The sequence below is a fragment of the Diabrotica undecimpunctata genome, chromosome 9 (assembly GCF_040954645.1).
Source record: "Diabrotica undecimpunctata isolate CICGRU chromosome 9, icDiaUnde3, whole genome shotgun sequence".
NCBI classification, from domain to species: domain Eukaryota; kingdom Metazoa; phylum Arthropoda; class Insecta; order Coleoptera; family Chrysomelidae; genus Diabrotica; species Diabrotica undecimpunctata.
Window position 1 is genome coordinate 39,027,099 of NC_092811.1, and position 21,075 is coordinate 39,048,173.

General features: G+C 35.8%; 1 protein-coding gene across 6 annotated transcripts in view; it reads left to right on the forward strand.

The window, feature by feature from the left end:
- LOC140449885 (uncharacterized) overlaps positions 1–21,075 on the forward strand; it is a 40,838-nt gene continuing 19,763 nt past the window's right edge. Inside the window, exons 1-2 of one of the 6 annotated variants that reach the window (XM_072543294.1) lie at positions 20–391; positions 17,489–19,436. In XM_072543294.1, the coding sequence (XP_072399395.1) occupies positions 169–391; positions 17,489–19,020 (1,755 nt within the window). In that variant the 5' untranslated portion in view covers positions 20–168 and the 3' untranslated portion in view covers positions 19,021–19,436. Of the gene's footprint in view, positions 392–1,461; positions 3,424–17,488; positions 19,437–21,075 lie in introns of those variants that run through there. The other 5 variants (XR_011951918.1, XM_072543296.1, XM_072543293.1 and 2 more) reach the window with 5 other exon arrangements.

Below are 21,075 nucleotides of genomic sequence, written 5' to 3' on the forward strand. Positions count from 1 at the left end.
ATGGCAATATTGCCAAATACAAATCTGTCCCTCATTTGTAGCTAATTTCATCGGCACTTTCTCTATACTTCTGCCGTAATCATTTACCGCCAACCGCATAATGATTTTGTTTCTTTGATAACAATCATTCAACTTATTGTGAAAATATATAAAATCAAGTTTTATGAAATGGAAGTAAAACAAGAAGTTAATGAGTACAGATGTAAAGAAGAAATAGATAATGAAGGGCCTGATTCTCTTTTTGATACCTTTAAAATTGAGATTAACGAGGAGCCCAAGAGAGAAAGTACAAATGAGACATTTGAGTATAAGGAGAACCCTATAAAGACAGAAAAAGTAGAATATGAAGATAAACTTATACTATGTGAAGAAAAAGGAACAAATGAAAAAAGTAAGTAATTAAAAACTGCTTCCCTTCGTAAAATATTATCAAAGAATATAGACGCATATATTCTTTGATATTATCTTATAATAATGATACTATCTTATATAAGCGTCTTTATTCTTTGATATTATCTTAGCCATATATATTTCAATACTACTTAAATACTAATAATTTGTCCTTAAATATTAAATTAAGTATTGGTAATTATTTTCCAAGAGAGTATGTTACAAAAAGTTTTGTGGCAGAAACAGTACAGAAAAACTTTAATTTTAATTTAATTGCGCCAAATTTATGCAAATACAGGTGCTCTTTGCTATGTTAAGTGAAGTAACATTTCGTTATTTTACACATAAAAAACATTTTATGCTTGAAGGGGTAAGTGGATGAAGGCTAAATTAAGCATGGCACTGACACTAGCTCTCTCAGATTGTCTTAAAAGGGCATTAGTAAATTGATGAAGCATGCATGTTACATATTGTTGCTGAAAAAATGAAAGAATTTATGACTTCAAGAAAGAAGGAGGTGTGTAACATTGTATGTTCACATACACCCTTCATCTAGAAAACTGGCTGCATGATAGTGAACTCCTTCAACCATCAAAAGATGGTAAATTATCAGTCTTATAAAGGAGAACTAAAGTCTGCTAAATATGTTGCTATATAGAATTCATGTGCTGAAGTATCATTTAAAATGTAGTGAACAATTTACCATTTATAATCGAGAAGCCATCTTCTCATCCTCATCTTTCTATAAGCTTCATAGCATGCAGACATCTCAGACATTTTATTCGTGACAAATGTAGCTGTACAACTTTGGTCTACACAATACATAGTAACAAAAAGTTTGACAAATCTGTTTTTTGTACATGGACAGAGGACCAGGCTTTTAGAGTAGCAGGGAAATATTTAGCTGTTTATCAACAGCTGTAGAGTTTGAAGATTGTCTAAGAAACAAAGAGCACCTGATTATATAGTCAGATTTGTGTGCTGGCCAAAATCAATATTTCCTCCTAATTTGTCTTTACTAGTACCTAATACAAAAGGGCTAATTTAAAATAATAGATCATACATTTCCAGAGGCTGCCAAACTTAGCTAGACTGTGATAGAGATGGACTGCATTGAAAAAAAAAAAATTAAAAAACACCAAAACATTTACTATCCTAAAGAGTACCGTCCGATTATAGCCAAATCAGGAAGGAAAAATAAAGTTCTTGACATGACAAATCATTTTAGGCAAACTGATAACTTGGTGAACAATCTAAAATTTTATAATAGAAAAAAGGACTTAGGAAACTACTACATTTCAGGGACAGTATTAATTGCTTATGAGTTGATCAGTATAGTTACTATTTATTGAAAATTTATAACAATGAATTTACTTCTTTTAAGAAGGTTAACATCTTTCATACCCTGAACCTTGTGCTATCACTTCAGGAGGAAGTTTCAGTTCCTCTTTCAAAGCTTCAAACAATAACTGGCATGATCAAGGAAGCCAAGCTTAAAAATCTGAGGGAGCAGCAGCAGTTCATCCCTGAACATTATCAATGATGGTATATCCAAATTCTAAATGAGTACCAATAAAACACTAAATAATATTTTATTGTGGAAATAATTTTGTCACTTTTATGTATTATTTGTCAGGGCATGTACACAAAAAATATTTTTTTTAAATATTAAATACCATCACATTTCAATCAGGTTAAAGTAGAAAACTGAAAAAAGCAACAGTAATAATATTAGCTAGAAAGCAAACATGATATGTGTATATCAACAAAGTAGTAATATAAAAACTTTGAGAGCTTGTTTATACAAAAGTAGAATTTTTTTTTAACAAAACTGGATTATATGTTTTTTTAAACATATAATCCACATCAACCACGCAGGGTTATTAGTGGAGTAACGTACACAATAGTTTGTTATTTACATTAAATAGATCTATATAAACGTAAATCTTTTAAATAATTTATTACATGGTCAGTGTTTATGGTTAAAGTGGTTTTGATGTCATCTGAGATTTTCCAGAGATCCATATTTTCTTCTTGTTTCTTCGTGGTACTGGCAGTCAATCAGAATATGCTTCACCGTCAATGGGAGAGAACAGTTTCTGCAGGTTGGAGAAGGTTCTTTGTTGATTAAGAATCTATGGGCCAGTGCAGTGTGTCCAATTCTTAGTCGGTTAGTTATTGGATGGATTCCTTCTAATGGATGGATTATTCAAGATGGTCTTCATAAGTGGATAAATCTCATAAAGTTTGGTTCCTGAATCTTTCCAGTAGTCTTGCCATATGTTCATACAGTGGTCTTTAATTAGGTTTTTGAGATCGGAATATGGGTAATTTATTGATTTTGGTATTGTGAGTTTATGCAACTTGTGTTTGCTAGGTTGTCCAAAATGGCTGTGGTCTCGCCTGTGAGGATGCAGCAGTTTGTAGGTATGGATATAGTGTGAGTAGTGTATTTACAGTAGTATGCAGCAGCATGTCCGTCATGAGTTTTAGAAGCATCACTGAAAATTTGGAGATGATTAGGATAATGAGATATCACTTCGGAGTACAAGTGTTTAATTAAAATCGGATTTGTAGTTGATTTGGGGTATTTTGTGAGGGTTAAATCAATGGTAAGTGGTTTGATTATCCATGGAGGAAAATTTACACTGACTTGTAGAGATCGATTTAGCTTATCCATATCAAAGTTAGAAGATTTTATTCGTTCTATAAGGGGAGTACTATTTTTAGTTGGTTTTGTAGAACCAATACTGGGATGTCAAATTTGGGAGAATACTCGATGTTGTTTCTGTGCCGATATTTTCCCTATATAGTTTAGGGATAGTTGTTGGCATCTAATATATAGAGGTGGTTCTCTCGCTAAAACTTGTAAGCTACTAATAGGACTAGATCTGAAGGCACCCAGTGCCAATCTCAAAGCTGTAGATTGTATGCTATTTAGTTTTTTTAAAGCAGTTTTGCTTGCGGCACCGTAAGATATGCAACCGTTATCTAATTTACTTCTAATAAGTGATTTGTAAAGGTTAATTAATGTTTTACAGTCAGCACCTCAAAATTTATTAGATAATATTTTAAGTATGTTTAACCGATTTTGGCATGCTTGTTGTAATTTATTAATATGCACATTCCAATTTAATTTTTTATCGAAAGTTAGGCCTAAAAAACTTACTTCTGTTGACTGCTTTATAGGTAAATCATTTAATGTTAAATTAATTGTATGGTGTTATTTTTACTAAAAATTATGTATTGTGTTTTTTCTGCAGAAAAATTGAATCTGGTTTGTAATGCCCAATTTTGAAGTCGATTAAACATAAGTTGTAATATATTTGTTGCTGAAACTAGGTTATTAGATTTGGTGTAAATAACAATATCATCTGCGTAAATGCTAGCTTTAATAGGAGCTCTTATTACATTTATGATGCTATTAAAAGCCACTAAAAATAGGGTTGGACTTAAAATGGATCCTTGAGGGATTCCATTATCTAGCATTTTTGGAGAACTTGTGATTCCATTTATTCTAACTTGTATAGAACAATTACTTAAGAAATTTTTTATAAAAGTAAGCATGTTACCTTGAATTCCATAATTATTAAGTGTTGCTAATATAGAGTGTTTCCATGTCCTATCAAAAACCTGGGTTATGTCAAAGAATATTGCAATCAACTTCTGATTGTTTGCAAAGGCTTCATTGATTGAGGTTTGCAGTGAAATATGATTATCTAATGTAGACTGTCCCTTGCGAAAACCACTCTGAAATGGGGTAAGGAGATCTTTTGTTTCTAAATACCATGTTAGATGGAGATTTAGAATTTTTTCCAGTATTTTGCACATGCTGCATGTGAGAGAAATAGGACTGTACGATAAGGGCATATCTTTGGGCTTATTGGGTTTAATAATGGGAATAGTTATTGACTGAGACCAGAGTTTTGGAAATTTGTGATTTAAAAAACAGGTATTGAATAAATCTAACAATATTATTTTTGCTCTGAAAGGTAGGTGTTTTATGAATATTGGTGGAATAAGTATCATCATGTCCCGGGGATGTATTTTTGGAGTTTACAATAGAGTGTTCTAGTTCTTGAAGAGTTATGGTAGCATTTAATGGATCACCAGATTCCTTATCAACGATTTCGAATGATTCTATATTTTGCTTATGTAATAATAATTGCGGCGTTATATTCGGGTCGCTAGAATTTTCTTGGTAAACTTCGGCTAAAGTTTCACCAATAGCTTTTTTACAGGTGATGATCTCATTATTACATGTTAGTGCATTGATATGCCTAAAGGAGTTGGTACCTTTAAGTTTCCGAATTTTAGACCAAATAACCTGTGAAGGTGTTGATGCATTTATGGACGATATGTAGTCTTTTCAAGTATCTTTTTTGCTTTTTTTCATAAGATATCTTGATTCAGCTCTGAGTTTTTTAAAATTAAGTAAGTTTTCGTCTGTATTATGTTTTTTAAGTTTATTAAAGGCATGTTTACAAGATGAGAGTGCTTTTGCAATTTCACTATTCTACCAAGGTACGGGTTGCCTTTTACAGGGTTTTGTCTTTCCTATATTTTCTAAAGCTGCTTCCATAATAATATTATTTAAAGAGGTGATATCATAGTTTATATCATTGCTTAGTTGGAAGTTTTCAAGTTTATTATTGATATAGGCTTGATAGGATGCCCAATTTGCATTTTTTAATTTCCAGGACTGATATATTGGGAAATAAAGGAGATGAATGTGATCTGATGTTATAGAAATTGGAAAGTGGTCACTATTATATAATGAGTTCAAAGCGTTCATGACAATGTGGTTGAGAGTGATTGACTGCATAAGGATATATCAATGGCGGAAAATGAGCCGTTATAAGAATTAAATCTAGTTGGATTCCCTGTATTAAGTAACAATAAATCAGAACAATCAATTAGGTTTTTCAATAAGTTACCGTATTTATCAGTTTTGTGACTTCCCCATGCCGGATGGTGGCAGTTCATATCTCCTAAAATTAATTTAGGATGTGGAATTTGGTCTATAAAATTATTTAATTCGTGCATATCTAGATTACTAGGGTGTGGTAAATAAATGTTACATATGTTAATCTTTTTATGATAGGTAATAGAGACTGCTACAGCTTCAAGATTAGTACTTAGCGCGATCGGTTTAGCTTCCAAATCAGCTCTGGTGAAAATAGCTACTCCACCACTAGCTTGTTAATCTATTCGATTTTTTTTTAAACATTGAAAATTTTTTAAATATATGTTATTTTGTTTAAAGTGGGTTTATTGAAGACAAAGAATTAAATGGGAAAGCTCGCCGATTAGTAGTTTTAACTGTTCCTAATGGGTATAAAACAGATTTATGTTCCATTGCACTATAAATGAATTAGTCATCCCTGGATTATCCTTCAACTAGTGATGATTCGTTAGTTTCGTCAGTTGAAGGAGAGTAAGGGCTTATTTTTTTCTTTAGTCGGGTGATATTATTTCTTAACCTAGAATTTTGGGTGTAACAATAAACAAAATTAAGGATCTGAATTAGTTCCTCTGGTTCATTGGAGTAATCTTTAGAAGTTAATTCAGGGTTATGAGAGTTTAAAACATTTTCCATAAAATCACATATTTCATTGACATTTAGTATAAATGGAGGTGATCTATTTTCGATTTTGTCTTTGATGGATTCTAGGGAGTGAATGACATCTTCGCGGGGGGTTTTGGAAGAGGTTTTGGGTTTCTTTTTTGGTTTATTTTGTTTAGGGGTATTAAAAATGGATGAGTCGGTTTTTGGGTTGTCATCGTTAATTTCAGGAGATGATATGCTATGTCTTTTTAGCTGTTTAGAATTGACTACATTATTTAAGGTTATTAGTGTTTCTGGTGTCGTAGTATTTTCAGTGTTATTTACAGCTGGTGCTGTTGTTTTGGAAGAAGAAGATGAAGTGTTTGGATTATCTTTAGACATGTTTTGGATGAGGTCGATTTCCGTAGTATTTTCAGTGTTATTTACAGCTGGTGATGTTGTTTTGGAAGAAGAAGACAAAGTGTTTGGATTATCTTTAGATATGTTTTGGATGAGGTCGGTTTCCGTAGATTGATATATTTTGTCATTAGGTTCATTAGGTTTAGATAATGACGATGTGGTTAGAGTTGAATTTGAGAGGGGGTTTGAAGGGGTATCATTAGGTTGATGAGGTTTAGATAATGATCATGTGGTTTGAGTTGAATCTAAGAGGTTAGATTAGATTAGATTAAGAGAGGTGGCCTTTCGGCCTATTCCACTGCGACCTTTTCAGATCTATTGTGGTCCTCTAGTCCTAGATAACATTCTCTAGCCTGACCCTTTTTATAAAGTCTAGTAGCTTCGAGACTGTACCTTCCATGTAGCTATATGCCGGTGGATTTTCTTCTCCTAATGCAAAGAACCGCACATTTGCCAGACTGTCACACTGACATAAAATGTGCTCTGCTGTTTCTTCTTCGAGGTGACAGAATCTGCACAGGTCATCATCTGATAATCCCATCAGCTTCAAGTGCCTATTCAGCTTACAGTGCCCTGTTAGAAGACCTACTATGACCTTGACTGTTTTCCTGTCTTTGCTTATTAGGTCTGCCGTAAATTTTGGCGAATGTTCTGTAATGAACTGTTTCGCCTGTCTTTGTCCTGGTGAATTCCTCCACCATTCCAGAGATTTGCGAGCTACCCACTTCCTTGTAGCCGTTCTTGTTACTGATTTAGCAACTCCGCAGAAGGGTTCCGGTCCAATGAATGGCAATGATGAGCCTTGTTTGGCCATTTCATCTGCTTTTTCATTGCCCTTATGACCCTCGTGCCCCGGTACCCAGGCTACCGTAACCTTGCTACGGTCTCCTAGTTTATTTAGGGCACACACGCAATCCCATACTAGCTTAGAATTGACCTCTACGGAATTGAGTGCCTTAAGCGCTGCCTGACTATCTGTGAAGATAGCAACTGAACAGAACGTTCTTTCCTGCCTTTCTATTTCTTCCACTCAGTGATGGATTGCAGTTATTTCCGCCTGGAAAACTGTCACATCCTTAGATAGACTTACCGGGAAATCTATCCCTTGATTTGTCCCTACTATGCCGGCTCCCACACCCTCCGATGTTTTTGAGCCATCCGTGTACCAGGTAGCAGCAGCTTGTATGGGTACACCTTTATTCCAGTCTTCCCTGCCTGGTATCTTAATTGTGAACTTATTGTTAAAGCTATATCTCGTAACTATTGCATCGATAGGTTTCCCCATCACAATATCGGCTTTTAGCTCCTCGATTAGCTTTCTGTTGTCAGTACCATGCATCTGGCTTATATGTCGCTGACTATGGATTAATCTGTGCATCACGGATCTGGCTTCGCCCTGTATAAAGATATGAAGTGGTGGTAGATTCAACAGGACTTCCAGCGATGCAGTAGGAGTTGTTTTTAAGGCCCCCGTAATACACAGGCATGCTAGCCTTTGTGTATTACCTAGCAGCCTTATTGCTCCCCCTTGCTGCGTCTTTGTCCACCACGTCACCGAGCCATAGGTTATCATGGATCTAATAACCCTTGTATATAGCCATAGAGTCATTTTGGGGTTAAGTCCCCAATTCTTACCGCACATTCTTCTACATCTGCCCAAGGACATAGTAGCTTTCTGTGTGGTTTTTAGAATGTGAGTATTCCATGTAAGCCTATGATCAAAATATACCCCAAGGTATTTTGTTTCTTTGGCAAATGAAATCTCTGTTCTTCCCAGCACCGGTGGTTTTAGGCCTTGTAGTGCTGTTTTTTTGGTGAAGTTGACAATTTGTGTTTTCTGAGCATTGACTATCAGTCTCTCTTGTTTACACCAGTCGTCAACTGTATTTAGGGCTGCTTGCATTCTCTCAGAAACTACCTGAGCAAACCTGCCCCTGACAACGATTGCTATATCGTCAGCATATCCTAGACAATAAAAGCCTTCTGTGGACAGATTTCTGAGGAGATCATCTACCAAGGTTGCCCAAAGTAGAGGGGACAGAACTCCTCCTTGTGGACAGCCTCTGCCTACTTTTGCTTTGATGGTTGCTTTACCCAGAGTGGACATTACTGTCCTATTCTCCAGGGATGCCCTTATCCATCTGCATATTACCGCAGGTGCACCTCGTCTACTCATAGCCCCTATCAAAGAGCTGGTGGTAACATTATTAAATGCCCCTTCTATATCTAAAAAAGCGGCCATTGCTATCTCTTTGTCTTCCATTGACTTTGAGATAAGCCTATTTAGATCATCCAACGCGGAGTCCGTAGATTTACCAGGTTGGTATGCATATTGACGATTGCTTAGAGGATTATCTTTTAGCACTTCGTCTCTGATGTACCTATCAAGAAGCCTTTCCAGCGTTTTTAATAGAAAAGAAGATAGGCTTATCGGTCTATATGACTTTGGTGTTAGGTCTGATACTTTACCTACCTTAGGCAAGTATATGACTTTGACCTTTTGCCATATTTCCGGTACGATCCCCCATGCTAAAGTGGCTTTGAGGAGCTTGCATAGGTGTGGTATCAATACCTCTAATCCCATATGCAACAGTATTGGATATATGCCATCTGTCCCTGGAGACTTATATGGCCGAAACTTATTTATAGCCCATCTAATTCTGTTTCTCTTAGGTCTTGTGATTGCTGTGGCTATTTTCCAATCTGTAGACCTTGGTCTAGTGAGCCTTTGGTCTATGTTGGTTTGCCTATCTGCATCATCCAGAATTGTTGAGCCCGGAAAGTGCGTGTTCATTAGTTCTCTAAGACTTTCCTCTTTGGTGTCCGTAAATTTGCCATTAGCTTTCTTTAGGAAACCTACTTCTTTGGTTGTAGCACCATCCTTTGCCAGGACTTTATGAATTAGAGAACATGCCGGGATATCTGTAATCTCCTCGCAAAACTCTCTCCATGAATTCCTTTTGGCTTTCCGAATTTCTTTATTGTATAGCGTTAGCTTATACCTGTAGGCATCCCAATCTTGGTTACTTTTGGCTTTATTAAATAGGCTTCGGACTTCCGACCTCATCTTCCTTAAGCCGTTGTTCCACCAGACTGTATTACTGCCCGTACTTTTCCTTGTTTTTTCTGGACAATTTTCCTGGTAAGCCGCCATAATAGCTTCGCTTATCGTTTCTGCCGCCGAATCTATAACCTCTGGGCTTTTAAACGAAATCGTACATTCCTCGAGATTTTTACTGAGGGACTCCCTATATCCTACCCAGTTTGTATCTCTAGGATTCCTGTATTTAATTTCCGATGGAAAAATATCAAGGTCAAATCGTATATGTCTGTGATCCGAACATGAGGGTTCGTCAGACACAAACCAATTTGTTATTATATCACTTATCCTGCTCGTGCAGAGTGTTAAATCTAACACTTCTTTGCGTGCCTTAGTGACAAAAGTGGCTTGTTTCCTATATTGGATATAACCAAACCTTCAGATAAGATGAAATTTAAAATATACTCACCCCTTGCATTAATGTTTGTGCTTCCCCACACGGTGTGATGTGCGTTGGCATCACATCCTATAATGAGCTGTAATCCTTTTCCTAGACAATATGCAACTATGTCGCTTATAATGCTTGGTGGACACAGAGTCTCATCACCTGTAAAGTAGGCTGAACACACCACCAGTTTCTTCTCTCCTACTTCCGTGGTTATAGTTAGAACAGCTGTAACAATATCATCAGTGCAGAGCACCGGGATTAATGTACAATCTACTCTATTACTGTGAATTATACACGACCTTGGCCTTACAGCTTTGGGTGTGTATAAAACCTTACCTTGTTTGGTTGATAGGCCAGAAATCTTCTCACCTATCCTCCAAGGCTCCTGCAGAAGGGCCACATCAATGCCTTCTTGTTCCAATTCTCTAACTAGCGTTGCCGATGCGGCTTTTGCATGTTGAAGATTGGCCTGCAGGAGCCTTATTTCTCTCTTCATTGCGAAGAGATGGCCGGTTCTGGATCTGTGGACATTCCTTCTTCCGTGGGTCCGCACACTCTTGGACATTAGTCCTTATGGGTGTGTCAGCTCCACCCGAAGAAGGTTGTTCCTCGTCCTGAACCTCCATATGTAGGGAGGTCTCCCCTGTTTCACTGGAGTGAGTTGCTACTGGCTTTTCATTCCGTGTTTTTGTCTTCCCTTCTTTGGGTCGGAACGTTAACCGTCCTACTCCGAAAAAGGGTGACATTTTTAATTTCTGGAGTTCTTCTCGAGATTCAGAATCCATCGAGAAGGTCCATAACACCCCTTTCTCTAAAGGTTTACTACCCCAGACTGTCCATAGATGTGTCCTGAGCCCATGGTTACTTATCCTTAGTCTATTAAGGATCATTTTGGACTCAAGACGTTCCCCATGCTCGTCCTGTACGAAGACAGTGCATGAGTGCGGCTTGGGTATGTCTTCCCCCTCCACAGCCCAGAGAGATGCACTCTCCCAAGGCCTCAGGGTTGGAATCACCTCCTTCAGCCACCGCGCACTTATGTCGTCCGCACAGTTAAGTTCCAGGAAACCCGGCCTGTTTGTACTCTTCAGGAAGCGAACCTGTGGTCCTGCTTCCGGAATTTTGTCATACGCACCCAAGATGGCTATTTCGACTGCCTTAAGCTTGTCTATATCCATCTTGGCTTCCGGGAATCCTGTTAGTACCACTGCAACCTTAACGGAAGCGGCAGCTTCGCTGAAAGTCACACCTTCGGTTCTTGGCCTTTTCCCTTTGCGTTGGCTTTCGGGTGGTGTGCTTCCGTCTGACCTTAGCCTTTTTGGGCCATCGATCTTCTGGGTTTGTATTACTTTTGTCATGGCCTTTATTGGCTTTGACGGCATCTCTTTTGCCCTTTCAGTCGCCTTGGTGAAATTGGCCTTTATTACAGCCCTTTTGGCTTGAACGTAATCTTGGCCTTGTTTCACCAGCCTACTGATTTTGGCTTTAGAAACGCCAGATAGCTTTGCAGCCCTAATTTCTTCGTCTGTCATGAGATCAACGTCTTCCAACGCTGTTACTCTGACAGCCATTTTGTTTCCTTGCCTATCAGCTTGAGAGATACTACTACTACTAAGGATTTCCACAGTTTTCACTGTCTTCCTTCACTCAACCGTTTTCTCCAATTTTCCCTGTCATTCCAGTCTCCATCTCGCAGGGTTCTTTTCTCCATAGCCTCGTCGATTTCATCTCTGAATGACCTTCGGGGTCTTCCTCTCTTTCTTCTTCCAATCGGGCTCCATTCTGTGATTTTGTTTATCCAGCGTCCTCTGTCCGCTCTTCTGACGTGGCCGTACCAGGATAGTCTCTTCTCCTCTATATAGTCGATTATGTCTGATTGCACTCCCATTCTCCGCTTAATCTCTGCGTTTTCAATTCTGTCTCTTTTTGTAAGTCTACAGCTTCTCCTCAGGAACTCCATTTCTACTGCTCTTATTCTACCTCTATTTCTCTTGTTTATTGTCCAGTTTTCGGACCCATATGTCAGGATACTTCTTGTCAGGGTGTTATATATTCTCTTTTTTGTCTTTATCGTAATGTTCTTATCCCACAACACTGAGTTTAGTTGTCTTATACAGTTTCTTGTTTGTCTCAGTCTGTTGTTTATATCTTCTTCTGTTGTTCCCTGGTTCGATATTATGGTTCCTAAATACTTGAATTTATCTGTTCCATTTATTTGTCTTCCCTCGTCTATCTCTAGGTTTCTCATATCCTTGTTTTCTGTTGTTAGGTATTCGGTTTTCTCTAAGTTTATTTCCATTCCGTTGTTTTTATATTCTTCTTCTAGTTTTCTGAGCATAAAGCTGAGATCTTCTTCATCTTGTGCGATGACTACTTGATCGTCGGCAAAACTTAAGGTGTATAGGTATTCGTCTCTTACTGGTATGCCCATTCCTTCGCACTTTCTCCTCCATGGTTTGAGTGTCTTTTCCAAGAATATTTTAAACAGAGTAGGGGACGTAGCACAGCCTTGTAGAAGTCCTTTTGTCGTCTTAAATGGATTGTAGGCTTTATTTTCACATTTAATAGCTACTTTGTTTTCTTTGTATAGTGCTTTAACTGCTTTTATTAGTGTTTGTCGGATTCCGAGATCATTCATTGCTTCCCATAATTTGACTCTAGGTATTGAGTCATATGCTTTCTTTAGATCAACAAAGGCCAGATGGACCGGTCTACCTTTTGCCATTTTCTTCTCTATCAGTTGTTCTAATGTGTACGTATGATCTTGTATGAGCTTGAGAGATTTCTTTAGAAATTCCGTGCCTTTCGGCGTTCGGATTTTCTCCAGAAGCTCCCTGCCCTTCGGCTTTAGGAACTGTGATTTTGGCTTTGGAGTTCCCTGGCCCTTCGGCCTCGGGAACTCTTTGGCCCTGAGTTTTTTTTGTATTTGTTTTTGTTTGTTTTTGAGATTCCATATTGATCCCACGAGTAGCTAGGGAAAGACGGCCAACTCCTCGCAGAGCCCCGCTTGCGAGGGTAAGGTCTAAATACTAAGGGGTGTGACCTGTTGCCCCAAAGGAACCGTTTGCGACACTGTCACCCCAGTGCCTCACAGCCTTCACCACGGTGTCTCACGGCTTGGCGTGGGGATTGTTTATCGACTATCTAGTCTAGATCCGCTGAGTTTAGTTTCAACAGGGCCACCACGTGAAGGGTGCAATCAAAGATTGATTACACACCCCCAATCATTGTTGGGGGTACCCAGCGGTCTTGGGATAGTTTAAGGAGGTGCAAAGTCCTAAGACTCTCCGTGCAAAACTTATCCCCTGAGATTTGTTCTTTTCCCGCTCAGCTTTACGCCGATTAGAAGAAGAGCGCATCCCCCGGCCCCATCTAAGAGGTTAGTTGAATTAGTTTGGTTTGAAATGTTAGCGCATTCTGATTCTTGATGACCAATGGTTTTACATTTGGAGCAACTGAATCCGTCTATGAAGAGAAATACCCGATAGGAAGTATTATCATGAGTTATGGTAAAAGAGTCAGGAATAGACATATTTTCCAGGGGTGTAATGAATGATTGCCTTCTAAAGCTTAGAACATGACTGTACTCACTTTCAGACATACCTACTCGAAGAAAAGTCATTTTAGATACAGTGTGAATACCAAGTTTTTGTAATTCTTGTTCAATTATTTCGTTTGGGATTGTAGGACATGCATTAGATATTAGAAGTCTCTGGACTGGAGAAATTAATCTTCTTACTTCGACTTGACATCAATTTATTTCGATATATTTACAAGAATGAAGAAGAGCATCAACAGTGTTTTTTGAAGAGAGGTATATGCATATCGTATTGTTAGTAATTCTGGAGGCAAAAGTACATTAATTGGACCTACTAGTGATCCAACAGCTACGACGTAATCATGGATTTTTGTACCTTCAATGCTGGAAATGACTATTGCTTGTTGTTTTGTTGGATGTTTAAAATAATTTATGACATCTGAGTAACTGAGTTTAACGGAGTTGTATGTAGTATTATTGTTGTATGAAGTCTTGTATGAAGTTTTATTAATTTTCTTGATCAGAAGTTGAGCCGGTCCTGTGGCCGGTCCAAAAAACTGGTCAAGACCCAACTGGAATTTTTGTTATCTCTTTATGTAGGTATTATTTAAAGGTTATTTTGTTATTGTTACAGAAGTAATACGAAAAGAAGTGCTACTCACTTGAGATAATATTGTCAGCACTAACTAATGCACTTAAATTTGTCGTAGAGGTATAAAATATTCAATTATGATTTGTTTTTACCATTTAAAATGACTATATTTCGGGACAGCTGGTAACGTTGTAGATTTGATAGCTATCAGGGCCGAACTCCTTGATTTTGTTATATACCTCATTCATCCACTTAGCACTTCAATTATTTAACCATTAATAAAAATCATTAAATTTTTAATCAACGAAGAAGAATTTCCAGGTATCCCTGTGAATCCCTGTGTTCAGTTCTTTATGTGACTATGTATATTATTATGATTTGTTCAAATGCATGTTTTTACAATTTATTAGGTCTTATTTCTACTTGAGCTTATCTATTTAACCAAAAACGTGGCTTCAGAATATTTTTACAGTTGCCTTTGAGGAAAGAGTAGACAATAGGAAAATAAATTTATAAAAAAAAACTATGAAATTATAAAGCAAGTGTTATATATTTTCAAAATAAATCAAGTATTATAATTTTAGAACATTAAATAAAAAATATACCATACACGATAATCAGAATAATGAAAAATCAAGCATTTATCAAATCATACACCCAAAATTATCAATAAAAAATTAAATAACCTTATATCCAAATCAAAGATATCTTATTTTATTCTTTCATTTACTTTTCTACTAGTAACTCAAAAAAATTATATGTATTTACTTTACTTTTCAATTAAGAAAACAAACAATTAAAAACAAATAACTCTAATCTAAATAGATGGTCGTGGTTGATAGTTTCTGTTAACTAAATAACAAAACTAACCTTATGTCTTTAAAACGGCTGACTCCACCTTATCCTTCTTCAATTTAGATCTCTCCACCTCGCTCGTACTTACCAGTTTCTTCAACTACGCCCGCTTTCTCCTTCGCCTATCGTTTTTGATAAAACAATTCTACAACTGCATTAATCTTTGCTCAACTCCTCACTCAAATTCTCCAACTCCAGGAACAACTCCTCTTTAGACACAAGGATATGTCAACTGATCGACTTGGTCAAATATGAACTATACATCTGTTTTTTTCTTACAGTGCGTCATCTATTTCTTCAACTTCCTTTGCCTGCTACCACAGTTGGATCTCTTTCCAAAAACACAAAACACAACTTTTCACAAAATTTACTTTTTGAAAACTCTGCTAATTAGCACCGTCGCGTCGTATCAGAAAAAAAAAACTAGTGTCGTTTTTGGGTCTTCAAATCACAATACCTATTTCTTATTGTGACAGGAGTGACATCGACCCCTCAAATCTCTCTATATTTTCTAAACCAATCAGAACGCACAAATATTCCTATCATTTTAGTAGTTTTCTATCAATTAAATCTGAATGTTGTCACAAAAAACCCACTGCTACCAAAACCCCATCAATCAACATTTCTTAATAAAAGGTCTTAAAATTTTGTTCAATTTCTAAGAAAAAAGATAAGTAACTATCTGCCTAAACAAATTCACTAATCCTATGGCTTTATACATTTTCTAATCGTTCGTGGTACACCTTACACTGCAAAGACATCTAAACATTTTATACAAATTTTACCCAGAAACCACCCCTATTGTCATTTTACCCGTGAATGTCCCCTTTGTCCCTACACAATTATGATTCACTAATTCGGAAAAACACTTAATATCCCTTATACCTGGTTTATATTTTACATTAATATTACTGTGTACAGAGTGTTGCGATTTTGTCGGTCAGTAATTTGTCTTCTTTTCTCAATTTTTTTTTAGAAATTTGAAATCCTAATACTTAATATGTAGTTTTGTAGGATGTGAGAGTGAGATTTAGTAGTAGAACTGTGTTATATTTCTAAACACTTTAATAATTTTGGCTAGGAAAGAGTGGAGTTTTCCAGAGCTTTAGTGTAATGTATGCATCTCTAACTTGCAATACTTTCAAAACTCATTACCAATCTTAGTTACCAGATAGGAACACTAATTACTTTGCCAGATCAAAAGTCAAGTCCAGAATATCTACACACAAATACATTAAATCAAGAATAAACCTATAATTGAACAATGGAACAAAACAAGAAAATATAGAACAGAACTTAGAACAAACCTTGAATTCTTCTTCCCTCTTGTTATATTGGGTAGGACTTGACTGTTTTCAGCGATTCATTTTAATTTTTTGAAGTTCCTTCGCCACTTTGCATCCTCGACACTTTTGTACATTCGCTTGTGAGGTGTTTACCGGTACATATGACACATTTAGGCGGCTCAGCACAATATTGCCTTGTAGCCTTCATAGCCTTGGCATTTTTTGCACTGATATAAACTTTAATTCCTAAGATATTGGAAAGTTGGAATATTTTGTCAATGCTTTCTTTATTTTCAAATTCAGCATAAACATGTTTAGTGATTCTTTAGTTCTCCACTTTATTGCTTCCGGATAGGCTTCTTATCGCAGCGTTTTATCAGAGCCATGTATAAACAGAACACGCTCGGACTGAGGCGAATTATTTGGAAGTAACATTATACTTTAAATTAATTTGCTGTTTGATCTACTGAAATGGCATATTCACTGCCAATAGCTTCGACTAAACATACGGAAGCAGCATTAATGCAAAGGAACAATGAATTGTTCCAGGAAAACCATGCAAGATCAAATAACGAACAGCAATTATTCGCAGCATGGAGACAAAAAAAGAGTGAAAATGATAACCTGGCAGAAGAATATAAAAAGCTACAGTGCGAGCTTAATTTAATGCGTGAGAAGATTTAAGAACTTGATCTTTAAAAACGATCAATTAGAACCAATCTTAAATAAGCCAAAAGAAGAAGAGGAAAAAATATAATACCACACGGACGAGGAAGAATTGTCGAAAGAAACCAAATGGATTAGAGTAAAGGAAATAAATAACACAAAGAGGAAAATGGATACCTCGGTATCCCCTCCGCAATACGATAAAGTGGCTAATAAGCCAATAGAAACACCACTACCACCTGTTATAGTAGATGGAGTGGAAAATTTCAATGCACTTCATGAAAAAATAAGCATGGCAATGGTTGGTTATCAATTTAAAATCTTATATAATAATAGCATTAAAACTAATGTAACAAATAGTATATGGTATAGAAAATTGCTATCTATATTGAATTAAACAAACGTTCAATATCACTCATTTGAAAACAAGCAGGAAAGGCCAATAAAGGTGTTGCAAAAAAATTTACATTCGGCATGTAGCACAGAGAAGATAGTTGAGGACCTGCGCAAAGCTTCAAAATAACTCAAACTGCAAGCAAACCAGTAATTATTATATTTTTTATAAATATTATAATTACAGTCAAGTAAATATACCTTGTTCTATTAGGCATAAGCTCTTCCCTTTTTTACTGATTTTTCAAGCGATCATAAAATTTTTTTTATGTAAGTAGATGATAGTGGTTTAATAAGTAATCACGATTTTAGGTGTTCGCCATGAAGATATACAAACTGATGCAAGTAAATTATTCAAAGACCATGTTAGAATTAACCGCGATTTGGACCAATGTTTATCTGTCCCGACGATTGTGAACACTGAGGAAAACCATTTTACCACTGAAATTTGCGTCAAACAATTCTCAACAAAGAAAAATTTAAAAACAGATATGAGTGTTTACACTGGAGAACAACTTTTCACTTGTGCTATATGCACCAAAAACTTTTCAGAACATTCTGATTTAAAATCAAGTGTAAAAACTCACACAGCAGGAAAAAAAAATTTAACGTGTGAAATTTGTACCAAAGAATTTAATAAAAATAGTGTTTTACCAGTCCCTGCTGGAGAAAATACTTTTCCATGTGAAATTTGCTCCGAATTATTTTCACAAAGATCCATTTTGAAAGAACATATGAGAATACATATTGGCGACAAACCTTTTGCTTGTGAAATTTGCTCCCAAAGTTATTCACACAGATCCAGTTTAATGAAACATATGAGAGTACACACCGGCGATAAACCTTTTGAATGTGAAATCTGTGCCAAAAAATTTTTGCTAAATTCCTATTTAAAAGACCATATGAAAATACACACTGGCGAGAAACCTTTTACATGTAAAATTTGCTCCAAAAGTTTTTCGCAAAGTTTCAGTTTAACACAACATATGAGAATACACACTGAAGATAAGCCTTTTGCGTGTGAAATTTGTTCCAAAAGTTTTTCATGGCAATCCAATTTAAAAGAACATATTAAAATACACACTGGTGATAAACGTTTTGCATGTGAAATTTGCTACACGAGTTTTTTACGAAAATCCCATTTAGAATCACATATGAAAATACACACTGGCGATAAACACTTTGCATGTGAAATTTGTTCCGAATTATTTTCACAAAGATCCATTTTGAAAGAACATATGAGAATACATATTGGCGACAAACCTTTTACTTGTGAAATTTGCTCCCAAAGTTATTCACACAGACCCAGTTTAATGAAACATATGAAAGTACACACCGGCGATAAACCTTTTGAATGTGAAATCTGTGCCAAAAAATTTTTGCGAAATTCCTATTTAAAAGACCATATGAAAATACACACTGGCGAGAAACCTTTTACGTGTAAAATTTGCTCCAAAAGTTTTTCGCAAAGTTCCAGTTTAACACAACATATGAGAATACACACTGAAGATAAGCCTTTTGCGTGTGAAATTTGTTCCAAAAGTTTTTCATGGCAATCCAATTTAAAAGTACATATTAAAATACACACTGGCGATAAACCTTTTGCATGTGAAATTTGCTACACGAGTTTTTCAAGAAGATCCCATTTAGAATCACATATGAAAATACACACTCGCGATAAACACTTTGCATGTGAAATTTGCTCCAAAAGGTTTTCATGGCAATCCAATTTAAAAAAACATATTAAAATACACATTGGAGAGAAATCCTTTACTTGTGAAATTTGCTACACGAGTTTTTCAAGAAGATCCCATTTAAAACAACATATGAGGCTACACATTTAATATAAGCCTTTTTTGTGTGCAATTTGCTCCAATAATTTTTCAAAAAGATCCTATTTAACGGAACATATGAGAATACACATTGGAGATAAGCCTTTTGCATGTGAAATTTGTGCCAAATTTTACATGTGAAATTTGCTCCGAGCGATATTAGAGTTTAAATATTCAGGTTAACAGAACATTGAGAATACATACTAGAGATAAACCCTTTGAATGTAAAATTTGCTGTAATTTTGCAGTATAAACCTGTATAAAACCGGTACCTATATAAAAATACTAGAAAACAGAATGGAGTTAAATAGTAAAATCTAGACTAGTGAAATTCCTTATTTTTATTTATATATATTTAACAAACGAATCTTTGTATAAAAGCGTTTTATATCATTTGCGTTTCACAAATAAACAAATGTAAATACTAAGAGCCTTATTGATTTCTTTAAGCCTGATGAATCATTGAAGTGCAACCTGCACTACGACTATAAAGTTCGGTTTATACATATGCGTGCCGAGTCAGAATATTTTTTAATGTTATATTTACACACTTCCGCGTTGTAACAGTGTGGATACCGGACCGAATAGATGGGAAAACTTTATTATATATTTCTGTTTAAAATAGAGTTGAAAATATGTGGCTTGGATATAAGTTCTCACAGTGTTGCATTATTACTTAATAAAGAGGAAGGCAAGAGCAGAAAAGGTGAAAACAAGGAAGATAGAGTGTGCATCATATGTTGAAAAGAAGACAAAAAACCAAAGGAGAATTTAAAATATATAGAGAAGTATTGGATAATGTAACAAAATTTCAAGAATGTCGCAGTATTTTTTTTCTTTAATACGTATGAAAAACCATAAAATACTAACAGCAAAACATCTCCTGCTTGTCTGTTTACCAGCACTCGCATTCACAAAACAATAAAATCGTGTTTATACAAGTTCGTGCGGTCCGTGTCATTTCTATACATCGCCAGTTTCGAAAACAAAAATATCGTTTGGGATTAATTTCAGGCCGGCACGGATGGGTCTCGTCCGGAAAACGCCAATGTATATAAACTCATAAGAGTACATTATTGCTTTTTTGCCGGGCACTGTCATAACACGGAACGGACACGGCACGGATATATATAAATCGACCTTTATGCGTAACTATGGAGTTTTATGTAATATGTGTCTTTAGGACTTTGGTGTTATGATATTAAAAAGAACTGAGAAATTATCGAAATATAACGTTTTTACACAAACATTTTTCTAAATTAATCTTGTTCAAAAGTCAATAAAGGAAGGAAGTTCTGCTCCCAATTAAAACAGAAGAGGCGACCACAGTAATAGATTCAGCAAGACAGCTGAAGTAGTTAAAGAATAGATTATACAGCACATTGAACAGTTTTCTGCCAAAGAATCCATTATTCCCGAACATTAAATATTTTTAAAAAGTACCGATCTGCACTACTCTCAGTATCTAAGATGTGTAAACTGTAACTTAAAAAGTGTACTGCTGACAATATCCTAGATGCTTTTCATGTTAAGGAATGTACTTATTGTAGAGTGTTGGAAGCACAGTACAACTTTCATTTGGTCACCTTAAGGAGGAAGTCTCAATACATCCTTCAAGGCTTCAAACAAAAACCAGCATGATCAAGGAAGCCAGGCTTAAAAATTTGTGGGAGCACTGCAGTCCATCCCCGAATGTTATCGATGGTGGTATATCCAAATTCTAAATGAGTACCAATAAAACACTAAATAATAATATTTTATTGTAAAGTAATTTTGTCACTTTTAAGTGCATTTCTTGTTTGTTTTTCCCAATTTTCATACCTGAAACATCATTTTAATCATTTAAATGTATACTATTATTAATGGAAAAAGGATTTATGTACAAAAAAATATTTTTTAAAATATTAAATACCAACACATTTTAATGTGGTTAAAGGAGAAAACTCACAGAAGCAACAGTAATAATATAAACTAGAAAGCAAACATGATATGTGTATATAAACAAAGTAGTAATATAAAAACTTTGAGAGCTTATATCTGAAACATTGATTTTGTTACGTTCCTCAT